Below are 16,938 nucleotides of genomic sequence, written 5' to 3' on the forward strand. Positions count from 1 at the left end.
GATAATGGGGCTGATGTTGCATCTTGATCACAAATGCTTGTTTTCCTTTCCTCCCCTTTCTCTTATACAGGAAAGCCCGTGGAGAAGCCAAGAAGTGCCGTAAGGTATATGGCATAGAACATCGGGATCAGTGGTGCACAGCCTGTCGGTGGAAAAAGGCCTGTCAACGATTCCTGGATTGAACTTGTTGAACCTGCTCAACTTCTTACTTCCCTGGTTCCAGAGCCCATCCCCACCCAGGCCCTGACCTGGCAGCCCAGAGGAGGAATTGATGCAGCAGTGTCTCCTAAGCCTCCAGCAGTGACATAACAATTCAAGTTCATCTTTTGAGTGTGGGATGTATTGGTCAAGGTTTAACTGGGTTTTTTTTTTCTTTAATTCTTCTTACTCTTTTTTTTTTGTGGGGATGCTTTATTCTGTTTTTGGAAACGCAAAGGAAACGAGAGAATTTTTCCTTCCCATTGGTCACAGAAAACAAGAGAGTCAGAGCCAATGATTTGTATGCTCTGTAGTGACCCAGAGACCAAAGAATTATTTTCTTTTTCCTTCTGTTATTTTCCTCCTATGCCTGGGGCAGGTTCTTCTGATGCCCATGGAAGGAGCAGCTCTCTCAGTATAGTTGCTCAGTTGGCGGATTCTCTCAAATCTTCAGAGAGGAACTGTGTGTGCCCAGGAGAGGCAAGATGAATTTTTTTAAAGCGACTCCACTGGTCACATGAGGAGAGGAGGTTCTGATGCTGATAGACATGGAAAGTCTGGAGAAAAGAATGCTTGGCTATTTGACCAAGTGCATTTAATCTGTCAGACTTCAGGAGAAGGAAAGATCTTTTTTCATCTAGTAGCATCCATGGAGTGAAAGGACATTTTATCTTTTAGTAATACGTGTGTTCAAACTATTTTAATATGGGTTCTTTTAGACATTGGGTTTCACCCCCAGCCCGTCTCATTTGGTTCTTGAAAGCTTGGCCTAATGGATTTTTAAGAGTCTCCACACCAAGCCAGGCCAGAGGGTAATAGTGACCTCCCACATTTCAAAGGGTGAATCAAAACTGCTTTGAGCATTTAAGTTTTTTTTCTATTTCAGTGAGGAAATGCTGGAGGTTGTTATAACCTCCCCTGAAACCTGCACTGCCACCCAAAGTGAAATCCCTTAATCTTTTAGCCCTCTTATTATAGAAATAAGCCACATTTTAAAAAACCACACCTCTTTGAGGTTTTTCCCTTATGTTTTATCTTGCTAACCTCTTCCCTTATTGATCCTTAAGAGACCATAATAGGTTCCTCAACCTCTCCCATTCTCATTGTGGACAGTCTTTCCCCTCCCACTCCTCTCCCTGCTGCTGGAGGTATGACTGGTTCTGGAGGGGGAGGGGGACAGGGGAAAGATTAGGTGAAGGGTATAGATGATGATGGGTGGCAACTGAGGAATGGAGAAGGAAGTTGAGGGGCCCCAGATTCTACTCTTGTCTAATTTGCCTGTCTGAGAAAGGACAGTTCTGATGTCCACTGTGAGCATCCCATGAACTCCCAAGCTCAGAGGGTCAAGTTCTAGATTCTGTTATCTGTGCTTTGTCAAGGCCGTGTGGAGGCATGGGTCCATCCATGGCGTATCACCCTTGAAACTTAAAAGTCCTAGCTTCTAAAGCTGGTGGCAGGTAGGGTGGCATGTGGGGTAAAGGGAATTCTAAGGGATGTGGGATGAAGGTTGTAAGACTCATGTGAAGGCCATGTGGGATGGACCTAGGGACCACTGGAATATAAGTTCCTTAAAGGTCTTTGGGGACCAAAACCCTTAGCTGCAGTGCCTTGCTCGTAGAGTTAGATGAGCAAAAATGGTGTATTTGTATCCAAGATTAGGCATCAGGAGCTTGGGTCACTTGGAGGATCTGGTAATGACCTGACAGAGACATGGCCTGAGAGAAGTAAGGAAGTAAGGCACAGTCCTTGTGTTCCTCTTAGTTCCTACCTTCCCTCTGCTTTATGGCAACCTATTTGACAAAGTCCAGAGGACATGCATTCGGCATTCCCTGGAGCCTATCTGAATAGGTGCCTGCTTGCCTTAGGAGGAAACCTGTATGTACATTATTATAGAAGGCTAAAACTCAGGGAACCACACCAAGCCACCTCAGCTGGGATTTTGTCAGAGCAGTGCCTGCCCCTGGGTTCTAGACTGAGTTCTCACATCCCTGCAAACACTCAGCCACCAAAGTTCATTTACTTAAGTGAGCTGTCGAAACATGGGAGTTTTGCTTAAATTTTCTCCTAACAAAACTGCAAATGTAGCCATAGAGAGCATGATATCATGACTCATCCAAGCAAGCTGGACTGGGGTGATAAGGAGGGAGAGGAAATCAGAGAAAACTGCCTTATGGCAGTGAAATATATTTTTGTAACTTTGTAAAATGCTTCTAAGTTGGAATTCTTGTTCCTGTTCAAGCTAGAAACTAGGCCAGGGAAAAAGGGGGCCGCTTTCTTCCTCCCATGTGTCTGTCCTGGGTCAAAACTGAATTTCAGTCCAGAATAAAACTTTACCTAACTCCCTTACTTCCTTACTTCCCTTTCTTCTATATATGAGAAGAAACTAGTCCTTGCTTGTTGCCTTGATCATTTGTCAAATTCCCCCTGAGGTAAATGTATCATTCTGAGAAGTGCAAGAGATGGGATCAATCTTTTCTTTCGAGACCAAAATGTTCACTTGGCCTCTCCTCCAAGACATCTTTGGTAAAAAGTTGCTTCTCAGGGTCTGGATAGTATAGACTAGCTAGGCGTGAAGGTTTTCTAAATTAGCAAGTTATCCTTCCAGTGACACTGGTACAGCAGAACAAATGGAAGGCAGGAGAACACACTGACAGAACCACAAGTATAAAAATCCAAATAACTTTCAGTTCAGGTCCTTCTTATGTCTACTCTATTTCATATTCCACTCTGGTGGTGGCATGTGCCCTGCCCTGCATCAGTCACACCTCCATTTTCTTGCTGTTGTGTTGGTTCTTGACATTTGGTCTATCCTTGGGGTAAAAAGAAAATCTCAATTATTTTTTCTCTGCAGGGGTGGTTTGTGAGTTGATCGGGTAAAAAACTCCCGTCTGCTTCATCTCTCTTCACTTCTCAGCCTCTCCAGGTGATGGATTCTGATTGTTGGAAGACAGGGTAGAAGGAACACTTCTCAGTAGAAGGCCTCTCAGCACTTGAGTATATGAGGTGTGACTTGGAATAATGTTGCTTTACAAAACAAAAACAAAAAAAAATGTATATGTTCAAGTGAACTCCTTGTCAAAGGAGTCACCTTAAGAGGTGATGCACTTATTCCAATGCTGCTGCTCAAAACATTTTTGAAATGAAACACCCCCTCCCCTTCCCTTTTTTGCCCTTGTCAGTGTCAGCAGTGGTGTTAAGTCCTTGTCATTTGTGAGTGTATTCAATTAAAAAAAAAAGCATTTAGAACCACACCTGGAAAAGAAGTTGGGTTATCAGGCTAGGTGATACTATATGTTTAAAAACATGGTGTGATTATAAGGTAACGAAAGCAGAGAGAGACGAGTGTATAGTTCATTGATACTCTTTGGAGACAATTCTTTTTGTCTTTACTTAAAAGAAATTTTTTTATATATATCTTTGGTCTTTATGTCCTCTATATTTCCCCAGTGTATCTGTCAGCCCTCCCACTTCTGAGAGCCATCCCTTATAATGAAGAATAAAATATAAGGGGGAAGAAAAGTTCAGCAAAACTGACCAATACATTGAAAAAAATGATACTATCTGTAGTGTCTCACACCCATGGGTCCCCCACTTCTTTCTGCCAGTCGGAGACACTCATAAAGGAGGAATCCCAAAGACGTTTTGAGCAGTGGCAACATCGTTGAAATGATTGTGTAGCCTCCCGATTAAGGAGAACACTTATTTGGATGTATGAGTTCTGGTCTGTTGAAACAATCCACATCGTTCTCTTATAGTCACACCTTATAAAATCCGAGAATACCATCCTAGGGACTGGCTATTTACTAGGGGCAAGGAAGAGAAAAGGGGGATACATCCCAGATCTGTGAATTTGTCTTACTGGAGCTTTTTTCCTTCCCAGCTGTCTTCCAAGTATTATTTTTATTGTTAAAAAAAATTTTTAAATGTGAAATGTAATGTTTTTACTGCAGCAATATGAAATATATTTTATAAGGAATAAAATGGAACATTGGCTGATTTCTTTTTTGCTCATTTTTCTTCCATCATCCACAAAAAATATAACATGGTCACTGGCATTGGACGGGTCATAAAGTGGCACTTCCCCATACTCCTTTTAGCACTATCAGCAGAATGTATGTAGTTTTCTTAAGATGGAAATGATATGGGTCAGATCATCTCTACTCTTGGTCATGCAGCTGTATCTCCTGGCACCTAGGACCTAGCAATGGGCAAATCTAAGATAAAGCAATTAGAGGAAAATAATCTGCTCTTTGGGGCTGCTAGGTGGCAAAGTGGATAGAGTGCCAGGCCTTGAGTCAGGAAGACTGGGCAAGTCACTTACCTTAGTCTCCTTGTCTGTAAAATAAGCTGGAGGAGGAAATGGCAAACTCCAGTATCTTTGCCAGGAAAATCCAAATGGGGTCTTGAAGAGTCAGATGCTAATGAAAAAGAACAACAAGAACAATCTACACTTTGGGGGCCTATAGATGGAAGGAGTACCCACCCACACCCACAAAATTGCAGATTCTCAAAATACTGAATAGCTCTACTTCATAGGATTATTTGTTCCAAGCTGCCAAGTCATGGCTCAATAAAGGCAAGTGGAGGAGAATTGTAGACTTTCCTAAGGACATCCCAAGTGCTACTGTGGTCAAGTTTTAATTGGCAAAGAGCTTTCAAAGTCAGGAAACCATTCATTTATGCAAAGCAATACTTATTCCCTAGTTTATAGTCTTAGTTGCTTTTAGCAATGAGAGGTTTGATTTGGCCTAGGTCACATGATCAGCCATCAGTACTTGAACCCAAGACTTCCTATGTCTCAGGCCAGGCCTCTTCCCCAGCCAATGGCCCCAAAGGCCAAAGACATGCTTGTCATTGGAAATAGAAATACCCTTGTTGGAAACTTTTGGAAATAGAAAGGTTTTATCCTTGTCTGCCCTTACAACACTCACCGTATAGTTGTAGTTACTATATATCGAGATTGACCAAAGGAAGCTACAGAACTTGAAGACAGCTGAAATAGTAAAAGTACATGATATGGGAATCTGGTCAGAGGAGCCATTGTGCAGATAAGGTTTAAATTTGTTCTGTTCAAGGCATTTACTTTAAAATGCTAATTAGGGGGAAAGTTTGGGTCCTTTAAGAAAAGTTTCTTAAAAATAGAATTGATGGAAGCTTGCAGGGTTTCTAGAACCCAGAATCGTTGCCTATATTTAAATATTAGGCATCTTATGGATAGGAGGAATAAGAGACTAAATTAGTTATAGAAACATGGTAGGTTTTTAAGAGAGATCAAGCAAACCAGAGAACAAGAACTTGCGGAAATATAAGAAGGTGCAGCTTCCTTGAGAAACTGATCGGTGGTTTGTTAATGGAGTTTAGGAGAATAAATGGCTGCAGGGGATATTTAAAGCTGCTAACACAAACTGAGAAGCAATAAGCAGATGTAATGCATTTTCCACAGGTTATTCTGTAGCCCTAAAGTGAGAATGGCTTCTGTTACTGAGAAAAACATTTAGAGTAAATTTACAACTCAAGTAGCTGTTAATGAGAAAAGGCAAGAATGAGAGGGTATTAAAATGACTAGGTGTTAATATTTCTTCAAATATTGCTTCAAAATGGCATTTCCCCCTTAAAATCTTGGTAAATAAGTGTCAGCAATTATGCAAAAACAATAATAGTTTAGTTTAAAAAAGAAAGAAAAAATAGTTTAGTAAAAAAACAATCCGGTAGGATTAATCTTTTTTTAATCTGTGATTTGCTATCATGTAAAAGATAAACTCTAACACTATATGAACCTAATCACCTAAATAGACCAAGTGTCAGACATAGGGGCGTTTTTTTTTGCTTGTTTGTTTGTTTTGGTTTTTTTTCGTTGTTTTTTGGTGGGGCAATGAGGGTTAAGTGACTTGCCCAAGGTCACACAGCTAGTAAGTGTCAAATGTCTGAAGCCAAATTTGAACTCAGGACCTCCTGAGTCCAGGACCAGTGCTTTATCCACTGCACCACCTAGCTGCCCCCTTTGTTTGCTTTTCTAAAGATCTTTAGGGTTCAGGTAGGTATGGGCTGAATATCTGGAGAAAATCCCATTTAAAAGGTTTTGTTTCAATTTTATTTCGTTAAATAAGGCTATGAAGGATTTTTAAAGGGGCCTCACAATACACAGCTGCCATTGTAGAATTTGTATCCCAAAGTCTTTTCTAAAACCAAATTCAAAAGATTTTAAGTGAATGACCCTTATTGGTATATTTTGCCCCATCAATATGGTACAAGTCCAGTTATCTGTTTACATGTATAGCTTCATGCCTTAAGGTTTCTAGAATAGGGGGTTCTCAACAGATGATCCTTGAACTTTGAAAAAATTACATTACTAACTTCTAGTAGAAATTTTGCAATTCTTTCAATTATTGATTTAAAAGAAAACATTCAGAGAAGGGGTCCATAGGTCCAAATTGCCAAAGGAATCCATGACACATAAAAGGTTAAGAATCTCTGTTCTAGAGAGACATTAAATATGTAACTGAAACATTATGCACCAATAAGTTCAAATTCAGCAACCATGTATTATGTGTAAGGGATTATGCCAGGTGGTGAGGAATTATGAAAATGTTTGCTCTGGGGGAGGAGCTCACAAAGGGAATGTCATACAAAAATAACTAGGACTACAGGTCTGACTAATAGCCAGGTAAGCTATTGACAAGCTTCTGCAAATTATGGGGAAGTCAGACTCTTCCCTACAATTGACACCAGTTCCAGAGTCCCAAGAAGGTGCAGGTGGCAGGATTTGCAGACATAAGCTTCAGCAATTTAGAACACTTGGGCAGAAGTTTGGCATCAGAGCTGCTTCCAGATGTCCTATATCTGCAAGGAAATCTCCCATCAACTTCCTCTCCCCATCTGATTTAAAACAATTGATCAGATGGAAGGAAAACAACAGTACTCAGCTACAGCGGCCCCTTCTGGAGAAATGATTGGAAGTGATGATGAAAGGTAGTCCCTTTTCCCCGTGGCTCTAAAAGCTGATTGTGAGAAGCGATGTAGATCATAGCCAGCTCTTTTTCCTTTTAGGCCAAGTGGCTGGCTACCTACCTCTCATCTAGCTTTGGGTAAATAACTTCATCTCTTTTATGTCTCTTCATTTGAACAAGATCATCTTTTCCAGCCCTAACTTCTTACAGTGCTTTGATTCTATCTTCTAACACAGCCGGAGCAGGCCAAAGGCATAGAACTTTTCAAGCTTCATTATATTCAAGAAGTGTGACTAATAGAGTTTGATCGTCTTTGTGACATAATTATAAATGATAGTAAAAGTGATTGATGATTACAAGCCTGATCAAAGTAGCACAGTAGTGATGAAATCTGATTAAATGGTTAATTAACATGTGAACCCAATTCATCCAACCAGAAAAAGGTTTAATTACAAAAGAGTGAGAGAAGAAATATGAAAGATGAATGTGACCTTAGGTGAATGTGGGAAGTCCAAACATAATACAATACAGGGGAAGCCACATCTGCATGAGCATCAGTGGAAAGATCCATTAAAGCAAATTCAGGATCACAAAACAAGAGGTGATGGAAAAATCTGGGAGTTTCCAAATGATTTCACTCTCCCAAAGAAAACTTCCTTTGTAACGAATAAATATAGTCAAGCAAAACACATTCACTCATTTGTCTGAATGGGAAGGATTTATTCTACACCTCTAGCTTACCATCTCTACTGAGATCTGGGACACATACTTCCACTGATCATTTCCCAGACTATAGTTTCAATAAAGTGGTGGGTGCAAAAGCCAGAATTTGTGGGTTAGGAAGTGGAGAAAATGGGTGTAGATATTAAAGCATTATAAAGTACATAACACTTTATAATTTTTTTTTTTTAGTGAGGCAGTTGGGGTTAAGTGACTTGCCCAGGGTCACACAGCTAGTAAGTGTTAAGTGTCTGAGGCCGGATTTGAACTCAGGTACTCCTGACTCCAGGGCTGGTGCTTTATCCACTGTGCCACCTAGCTGCCCTACTTTATAATTTCTAAGCACTATGCATATAGTTATACTTTGAACAGTATGTACATTAGGGTTTCTGGGGGAGGCAGACATTGACAGGTCCTCTAAGGCAAAAGCCATCACCCTTAACCACTCTTTTCCACCATTCTCTCTAACCAAGAGGGATATATTGTGCCTTTATATATATATTTTATGATTTAATATTTTATTTCCCCAATCACATACAAAAACACTCTTTAACATAAAAAAAATTGAAATCCAAATTCTCCTCCTCCCCACATTGAGAAGGCAAGCAATTTGATATAGGGTATATGTGTTATTGCACCTTTTTATAAAAGAAATTGTAATAATGAAGAAATTGGGTTTTTTGCCATATAGCCACCAGGGGACACTGTCTGCCCACATTTTGCATTATTGACATCAGTTCATAGAGCAGATAGTTTCTGAGCTGGAAGGTCATCTTCTAGTCCAACCCTTCTCCATTCTTTCATCCCCATTTTATAGATGAGGAAATTGAGTGACAGAGACAATAGTAATGAGATATGTATAGAATCTATTTAAATGTTATAATTAAGTGACTTGTCTAAAGTCACATATGTTATTATTATGAGCTCATGCTTTACCTTTTTACATCTTGTTATCAGTCGGTCAATAATAAATAAGCATTTATTAAGTACCTTCTGTGTGCCAGGTACTCTGTACTAGAGATAACAAAGAAAGTAGGGGGAACCCAATTCTTGCCCACAAGGAGTTTATATTGTAATCCTAACTCTAACCCAGCTAGTTTTTTGGGGGGGCGGGGCAATGGGGGTTAAGTGACTTGCCCAAAGTCACACAGCTACGAAGTGTCAAGTGTCTGAGGTTGGATTTGAACTCACGTCCTCCTGAATCCAGGGCCAGTGCTTTATCCACTGCGCCACCAAGCCGCCCCACCCAGCTAGTTTTGAAGTCTTTTCTTTGTATGAGGGTAGTTAAGAATGAATACTTTTAGGGATCAAAGAAAGAATAGTAGAGGCAGCCATTTGTGAAAATTCAGCCAAGTGGCTTGGTATTATGGACATTGTCTGGCTTTCCTCTCTGTCTCTCTGTCTTTGTCTCTTTGTCTCTCTGTCTCTCTGTTTCTGTCTTTCTCTCTGTCTCTGTCTTTCTCTCTGTCTCTGTCTCTGTCTCTCCTCTGTCTCTCTCTCTCTCTCTCTATATATATACATCTATATCTATATCTATATCTATATCTATATCTATATATCTATAAAAGCTTATCGATACATAGTTACTTTCCTGTTTTTCCCCCATTAGACTGTGAGCTTCTTGAGAGAAAGGGACTGTCTTTTGTCTTCTTCTGATCTTCCTCTGACCTGGTAATTTCCATCTCTTACTTCAGTGTCCCCAGAGGGAAGGTGACAAGGGCCCACCTGGGCCGACTTCCATCTGTCCCAACTTGATATCCCCCTGTGCCTCAAGACTTCATTCTCCAGCTGTGCCCACCTCATCCCTAGCCTCAGGGGATGAGGAGTAAGACCTTCCTCTGACCTGGAGCCTTCCATCTTCCCCTGAGGGAAGGCTGCTTGAGGGTAGTGGAGGGACTTTGATTTGCTCCAACACAAGGCAACTTCCACCTTCTACTGCTGGCCTGATCTCCCAGATTCAATGTAGAGAATCTCCTGTGCAAAGAGGACCTCAGACCTTCTGTCTCTTTCTGCACCTGTTTCTTCAGGGAAGAAGAGGAAGGTTGGTAGAGAGTGGCACTTCCATTTCCTGCAGGGAGCTGTCTCCTTTGGAAGGAAGGAGAATAGTGAAATGGAGCCCGCACATTTTCACCTGACCATGTGCTGTCCATCCCATGCTGTGCTTGTCTCCTGCCTGATCTCTAGCCTCCTCTGGGAAGAGGAATGGTAACTTTCACTCGATGATAGCCTTGCACCTTGTCATACTTCACACACTCCAATGATTCTGAACCCATCATCCAACCCCTCTTCCTCTTCAATAACCTGATTCCTCATTCCCATCCTTCTCAACACTTCAACCCCCAAATTCCAACCAACCCCCATCTACCCACCCATTCCACTGTGCCCTCTGGAATGTTTGTTCCATAGGCACTGGTCAAAGTGAGAGAGTTGGAATCACTCCTTGCTTCCCATTCTCACCTACATCACTCAGTACCCTCTCCTCCTTTGAGGTTCATGCAATTCGTGTCTATCACCCAATCCAATCCTGGTAGCTGTTGTTTACAAACTCTCAGATCATTTCCCTTCCTTCCTCAATGAGTTCAGTATCTGAATCACAATTTTTCTCTCTTCTCCAACTCCTGTCATACTTGGAGCTTCAGCATACATATTAACTCTCCCTCAAACAGTCTCACCACTCAGCTTCTCAACCTACTCACTCTACCTTTGATCTCATTATCACACATGCTGCTGAACAAAAGTGGAGAAAAGCATGCAACAATTTTAATTGGGTCCACTTCCAGTTTGTTACACAAACTCAACTGGGCTCTCACAGGTTCTAGACAATCCTACTACATGCTGCTGTCAACTCACTCTCCCATTGTGCACAGCAGAATTCCCCAAACATTTTCATCTCTCCTTAAATCTCCCATAGCTTCCCCTCCTTCCACCCTCTTAGCTAAGAACCTTGCCTCATATTTTACAGAAAACAATTTGAGGCCAATTTTCTGTAAGCTCCCTCTCCTCCCCTCTTCCTCATCTCATATTTCTCAAATGCCTTCTGCCACTCTCTCCTTCACCCATCTCACATGAAGAAGTGATCTTACTACTCCTTACCAAGTCTAACCTCTCTACCTACTCAAGCAATCCCATTTCATCCTATCTCCTCTAATATAGTCTCCTCTGCTGTCTCCACTCTATCACTTATCCTCAATGTTGCTGGTTCTCAAATCTACCTATCCTGCTCTAACCTCTCTACTGACCTCCAATCTTGCATCTCTAACTTTATTTCAGACATCTTGAACTGGATATATGGTATACATCTTAAACTCAATATGTCCAAAGCTGGACATCCCCCACCCCCATCCTTATTTCCCTATTACTATTGGGGTCAACACTATCCTCCCAGTCTTTTAGGCTCACAATCTAGGTGCTATCCTTGACTCTTCAATATCTCTTCAATATATACCCCACCTCCAATCTGTCACCAAAGCCTATCAATTTCACCTTTCAATATCTCTCTGACATGTCCCCTTCTCTCCTTTGATATTGCCACCACCATGGGTGCAGTCTCTTAGTACCTCATGATTGGACTATTACAGTAGCCTGCCAGTGGATTTGCTTGCTTCAAATCTCCCCTCCCCACTCCAATCCATCCTCCATTTAGCCAATAAAGTGATTTTTTTTTTTAGTGAGGCAATTAGGGTTAAGTGACTTGCCCAGGGTCACACAGCTAGTAAGTGTTAAGTGTCTGAGGTTGGATTTGAACTCAGGTACTCCTGACTCCGGGGCCGGTGCTCTATCCACTGTGCCACCTAGCTGCCCTTAAAGTGATGTTTCTCTTAAGACTTTTTTTTTTTTAATGGTGAGGCAATCGGGGTTAAGTGACTTGCCTAGGGTCACACAGTTAGTGTCAAGTGTCTGAGGCTGGATTTGAACTCAGGTCCTACTGAATCTAGGGCCGCTGCTCTATCCACTGCGCCACCTAGCTGCCCCTAAAGTGATTTTTCTAAACCACAGATCCTCTCTCTCTCTTTCTTTCTCTCTCTCTCTCTCTCTCTCTCTCTCTCTCTCTCTCTCTCTCTCTCTCTCTCTCTTTCATACACACACACACACACACACACACACACACACACACTGTACTTTATAAATGCCAGTGCAGTGTCTGCCTATGACCTCCAGGAACAAATATAAAAAACTTCTATTGGGCATTCAAAGTCCCTCACAAGCTAGCTCTCTCCCACCTTTCCAGTTCTCCTACCCATTATCCTCCATATACACTTTGATCCACTTAGACTGGCTTCCTTGCTAGTCTACAAAAATACATTCCATCTCCTGGCCCCAGACATTTTCTTTAGCCATTTCCCATGCCTGGAATATTCTCCCTCCTCATCTCTGCCTACTGGCTTCCCTTGTTCCCTTTTAGTCCGACCTAAAACCCCATATTCACAGGAAGCATTTCCTAACCCCTCTTACTTCTAGTGCCTTCCCTCTCAGCTATTTCCTAGTTATCCTTTCTATAGCTTTTTGGGTGTATATCTGTTAACTTGTCTCCTTCATTGGATCATGAGCTCCTGAAGGATTGTCTTTTGCCTCTTATTGTATCCCCAGTGCTTAGCACGGTGCCTAGTACATTTTGTTGTTCAGTTGTGTCCAATTATTTGTGAAACTGTTTGGGATTTTCTTAGCAAAGATGCTGCAGTGGTTTTCAGTTTTCTTCTCCAGCTCATTTTAGAGATGACAACTGAGGCAAACAGGGTTAAGTGACTTGCCTGGCCAGGGTCATACAGCTAGTAAGTGTCTGAGGCCAGATTTGAACACAGGAAGAGAAATCTTCCTGACTCTATTCCTGAGCTCTATCTACTGCCCCACCTAGCTTCCCCTTACCTAGCACATAGTAGGCACTCAATGAATGTTTGCTGACTGACTGACTGGTTTCAGTACATAGTTATGTTAGCTATTCTGTGTGGAACAAGCAAGGATGTATATACCTGAAAAGCCAAGGTCTTTCAGTTATCGAAACTTCTCACCCAATCTCAGCCTACCTGGATGTCAAATCTTTCCTTAGGCAGACAAATTGTGGTACATAAATGTACCTCTGTTCTGGAATGGGGCTGGGTCCCAGAGGAAGAGGACATTGATGAGGCATCAGAACCGATCACGATTAAAGCAGACCCAAACCCTCTGACTGACCCCATATCAACCAGGAAGATTTCACAAAAGCATTGATATTACTGGGAGACATTGCTACTAAGCACTTCTAGATGGATGAGTACAGTGTCTCCCCCTCAGGGGATTAGGGCCTGCCTGGCCTGGCAGTCTGGATCATTTAAGGAATGGAATCCTCAGAAGCCAAGCAGAACTGCCAGGGATAAAAGAACAGCAATAAGAAGCCTCAGGTGCTTGTCAGAGCCCCAGGCTCAAGTAGCTGCTCAGGCTTGTTTGATTGATCTGTCTCATTTCCTACTTGTCTGCCCCAGTCTCCTGCCTATACCCATCTTATTTTCTGCCTGTCTAGCCAAGTCTCTTGTCACCTATCTGAATGACCACTCTATCTCTATCCAGTTCTCTACCCATTGACCCACTTTGCCTCTGATTCATTAGGAACAAAGCACCTCTCCTACCCCATGCTTCATGGTTAACTTTCTTCCCTTCCCACCCACCGTCCACCATCAAAACCACCATTTTCTCAATTGAAATTTATTCAGAGGGAAAGAAAGTGTCTACATGGAATAAGGGCTTTAAGTATTCCTTTCTTCTTTGCCTTCCTAGGTTATATACCATTGGAGCAGCTAGTTAGTGCAGTGGATAGAGCACTGGCCCTGGAATCAAGAAGACCTGAGTTCAAATGTCACCTCAGACATTCACACAAGCTTTGTGACCTTGGGCAAGTCACTTAACCCCAATTGCCTGATTTATATCTTGCCACTGGACCCACATGGCTCTGGAGGAGAGAGTAAGGTTGGTGACCCTGCGCAGTCCTTCCTCACTTAAATGCAATTCATGACATCACCCCCTGTCATGGTCCTTTTTGAGAAAGAAGGACAATAAGGTTTCATGGTATGATCTAAGGTAGAGTTCTTAACTTTTTTTTGTATCATGGATACCTTTGGCAATCTGAAGAAGCGTCTTCTCAGAATAATGCTTTTTTCCCCCAAAAAATCATAATGGAAGAAAATGTGAAATTTCAATGAGAGGTTGGTGAAAATAAAAATGTAACTTTTTTCCCATCCAAATTTACAGACCCCCTGAAATCTGTTCTCAGTCTCCTAATGGACAACCAATAAGGTTAAGAATCTCTGAATTAAAGGAAAATCTTTCTTCCCCTGAGAAATCACCCTCACGCTTCCTGAAATCTCACCTATCAGAGATCTCTTTGGGTCAACCCAGAAGTTTAGAGATCAAGAACTTAATGGGTTTTGCTTTGGAAATTGGAGCCTCTTCAGACTCTCCTCAGTTTCTCCATATTGAGCCTCTCTCATCTTTAAGAGACACTATCAACTTACACCACCTGCCTGACAGGCTTTTGTCTGAAAAGTGTTATGTAAACGTAAAGCACTATATAAATGTGAATTGTTCCAGGGCCATTATTGCTGACATCCACATTTCTGTGGAAGGGTTGTGAGTACTTTCCACATGCTCCTTCATTCAATCCTTGATTCAGCCCTGCAAAGTAGGGAACACCGCTATTACTGTCTCCGTTTTACAAATGATGACACAAATCTCAGAGAGATTAAGGGATGTGCTTATAGTGATCCTACTAATATGCGCTTGAGGCAGGATTAAAACCCATGTTTCTTTCGACCCTGAGACCCGTGTGCTCTTTCCACTGCTGTTTTGTCTCTCTATTATGTGAGCACATTGGGAGAGATTGTTCTGCAATAACCAATAATCTTATAATAATAGCTCATATTTGTATAATGCATATAAAGTGCTTTGCTAGACTAAGTGGGTGGAGCATTGCCCTGGAGATAGGAAAACCTGAATTCAAATTTGGCTTCACATATTTACTAGCTGTGTGACCTGGGGCAAACCTCTTAACCTCTGGCTGCCTTACTTTCCACAACTGTCATAATGGCACCTGTCTCCCTTGGTTATGATGATCAAAAGAGATAAGAACTTTGCAAATATTATTTCATTTAATTCTCACAGCAACCCTAGAAAGGAGGTGCTAGTATCATCCCCATTTTATAATTGAGGAAACTGAGGCAGATAAAGGTTAAGTGACTTGCCCAGGGTCACACAACCAGTAAGTGTCTGAGGCTGGATTTGAACTTCGATTTTCCTGATTCTAAGCCCAGTGCTTTATCTGCTACTTTACTTTGCTGCCTAGATGGAACAGGCCACTGATACATCTTACACTATAAGATGGCACTGGTGTGAGATGGCCATTTCCATTGCACAGTGTGGCATCATGGAAAGAGGGGAACCTCAGTTACACTGGTCTTCAGGTCATGGCAGTAAGAAAAATGAAAGGACCATTGTTGGGTGGTTTTGTTTCTTCAGGTTTGGTGAAGCCAGACCATCTGTCACTTTTTGTGGGGTAGGATGCTGGTCTCCATACCAGATCTTCAGAGCAGGATAATTCTCCAAGACAGTGAAGATCTTGGATTTAGGAGGTGCTCAGGTGCATCTGATTGGTTTCCTATCTCATGGCACAGGTGGTAGGGAGATGCTGGCATCTGGCCAGTGAATCAAATAGGGAAAAACTAGCATGAGGCATGGAAGTATACAGAAAAGGGATATTAAGGAAAAGTGTGTAAAAGAGGATGGGGGGTAGGCTGGACTGGAGCAGAAGCAGCCATTTCTTTTTTTTTTTTTTTTTGCGGGGCAATGGGGGTTAAGCGACTTGCCCAGGGTCACACAGCTAGTAAGTGTCAAGTGTCTGAGTCTGGATTTGAACTCAGGTCCTCCTGAATCTAGGGCCGGTGCTTTATCCACTGTGCCACCTAGCTGCCCCCAGAAGCAGCCATTTCAAGAGAACCTTCTGGGTTTCTGGGAGGCCTACAAAATAGGAGAGGCTTTTTGTACCATCCCACTCTCCAAGCCAGGGGTCCTTGGCTCTAGGAATTAGGGGTACAGATGGTACTTCTCAAACCCCAAAATAGCTCTGTTTTGGGGGGTGGAGACCTTGTGTTTGTACCCCCATTCTCCTCGTACCTTTTTAGGAGTCCCAGGCAAAAGGAAGTTAGTGATGTAATTGTGTGGACCCGGTATTGTAGAGGAAGCTTCCCCTACAATAGAACACCAGGGAGGCAGGAAGGTCATGTCAAGCTTCTGTGTCTACCTCTGACTTCCCTTGATGATGAAGAAGCTGTGATGCTGGGTAAATGTCTCCCAACCTCTCACAAATACCATCCCTGAGCCATACTTACCTTCTGCCACTAAGGCTTGAGGTGGTAGAAGAAGAGAAGCTGGGAAGTTTAGTGTGTGTCTGCAGGAGTGGTCAGTCTCCTAATCCCTTAAACCATGTGTCTCCAGATCAGTAAATAAACAAGAAACACACAATCCAAGTTCCCTTCCATTCTTCTTATGAACACCTGGGCCTACCTAGCAGCCCTCCCCTTTTCACTCTATCATCTCTTCTGGCTATCTTTGCAACACAGAGGAGAAGCTTTATAGTTTCTTCTTTCCTAGTCCCTGGGAACTGAAATGGAACATCCTACTCTCTTTCCCCTGCTTCCTCCCACTTCCAAAGAGGTATTAAATTAAATCTGGCCTTCATATTGCTAAGTGGAAGCAATTCATCCCCACAAATCATCCCACAAACTACAAGACACAAGTTGTCAATTTAAAGTTAAACAATCATGGACTTAAAGTTGCAAGGAACCTCAGAGGTCATTAATATTCTCACTTTACATATGAGGAAATCCAGGCCCAGAGAAATGAAGGAACTTCCTCAAGGTCACTCAAGTAGTAAATGGTAGAGCCAGCACTGGAAACCAGATCTTGGCAGTCCAAATGCAGCGAGTGCTCTTTTCAGTGCATTCCTCATTTACCAGCAGAGTATTGCTCTGTTTCTTAACCCTAGTGTTGCCCTCTTGCCTATCCATTCTCGCCTTCACCTTCTATTCTGTTCTCACCTCTACCCATCCTC

General features: G+C 42.2%; 1 protein-coding gene across 3 annotated transcripts in view; it reads left to right on the forward strand.

The window, feature by feature from the left end:
• The window catches only part of ZNF395 (zinc finger protein 395), a 77,455-nt gene extending 73,269 nt beyond the window's left edge, over positions 1 to 4,186 (forward strand). For all 3 annotated transcript variants that reach the window (XM_043987190.1, XM_043987192.1, XM_043987189.1), the window contains exon 10: positions 71 to 4,186. In XM_043987190.1, the coding sequence (XP_043843125.1) occupies positions 71 to 182 (112 nt within the window). In that variant the 3' untranslated portion in view covers positions 183 to 4,186. The remainder of the gene's footprint in view (positions 1 to 70) is intronic.
• The last annotated feature ends 12,752 nt before the right edge of the window (positions 4,187 to 16,938 follow it).

The sequence above is a fragment of the Dromiciops gliroides genome, chromosome 2, assembly GCF_019393635.1.
Source record: "Dromiciops gliroides isolate mDroGli1 chromosome 2, mDroGli1.pri, whole genome shotgun sequence".
NCBI lineage: Eukaryota > Metazoa > Chordata > Mammalia > Microbiotheria > Microbiotheriidae > Dromiciops > Dromiciops gliroides.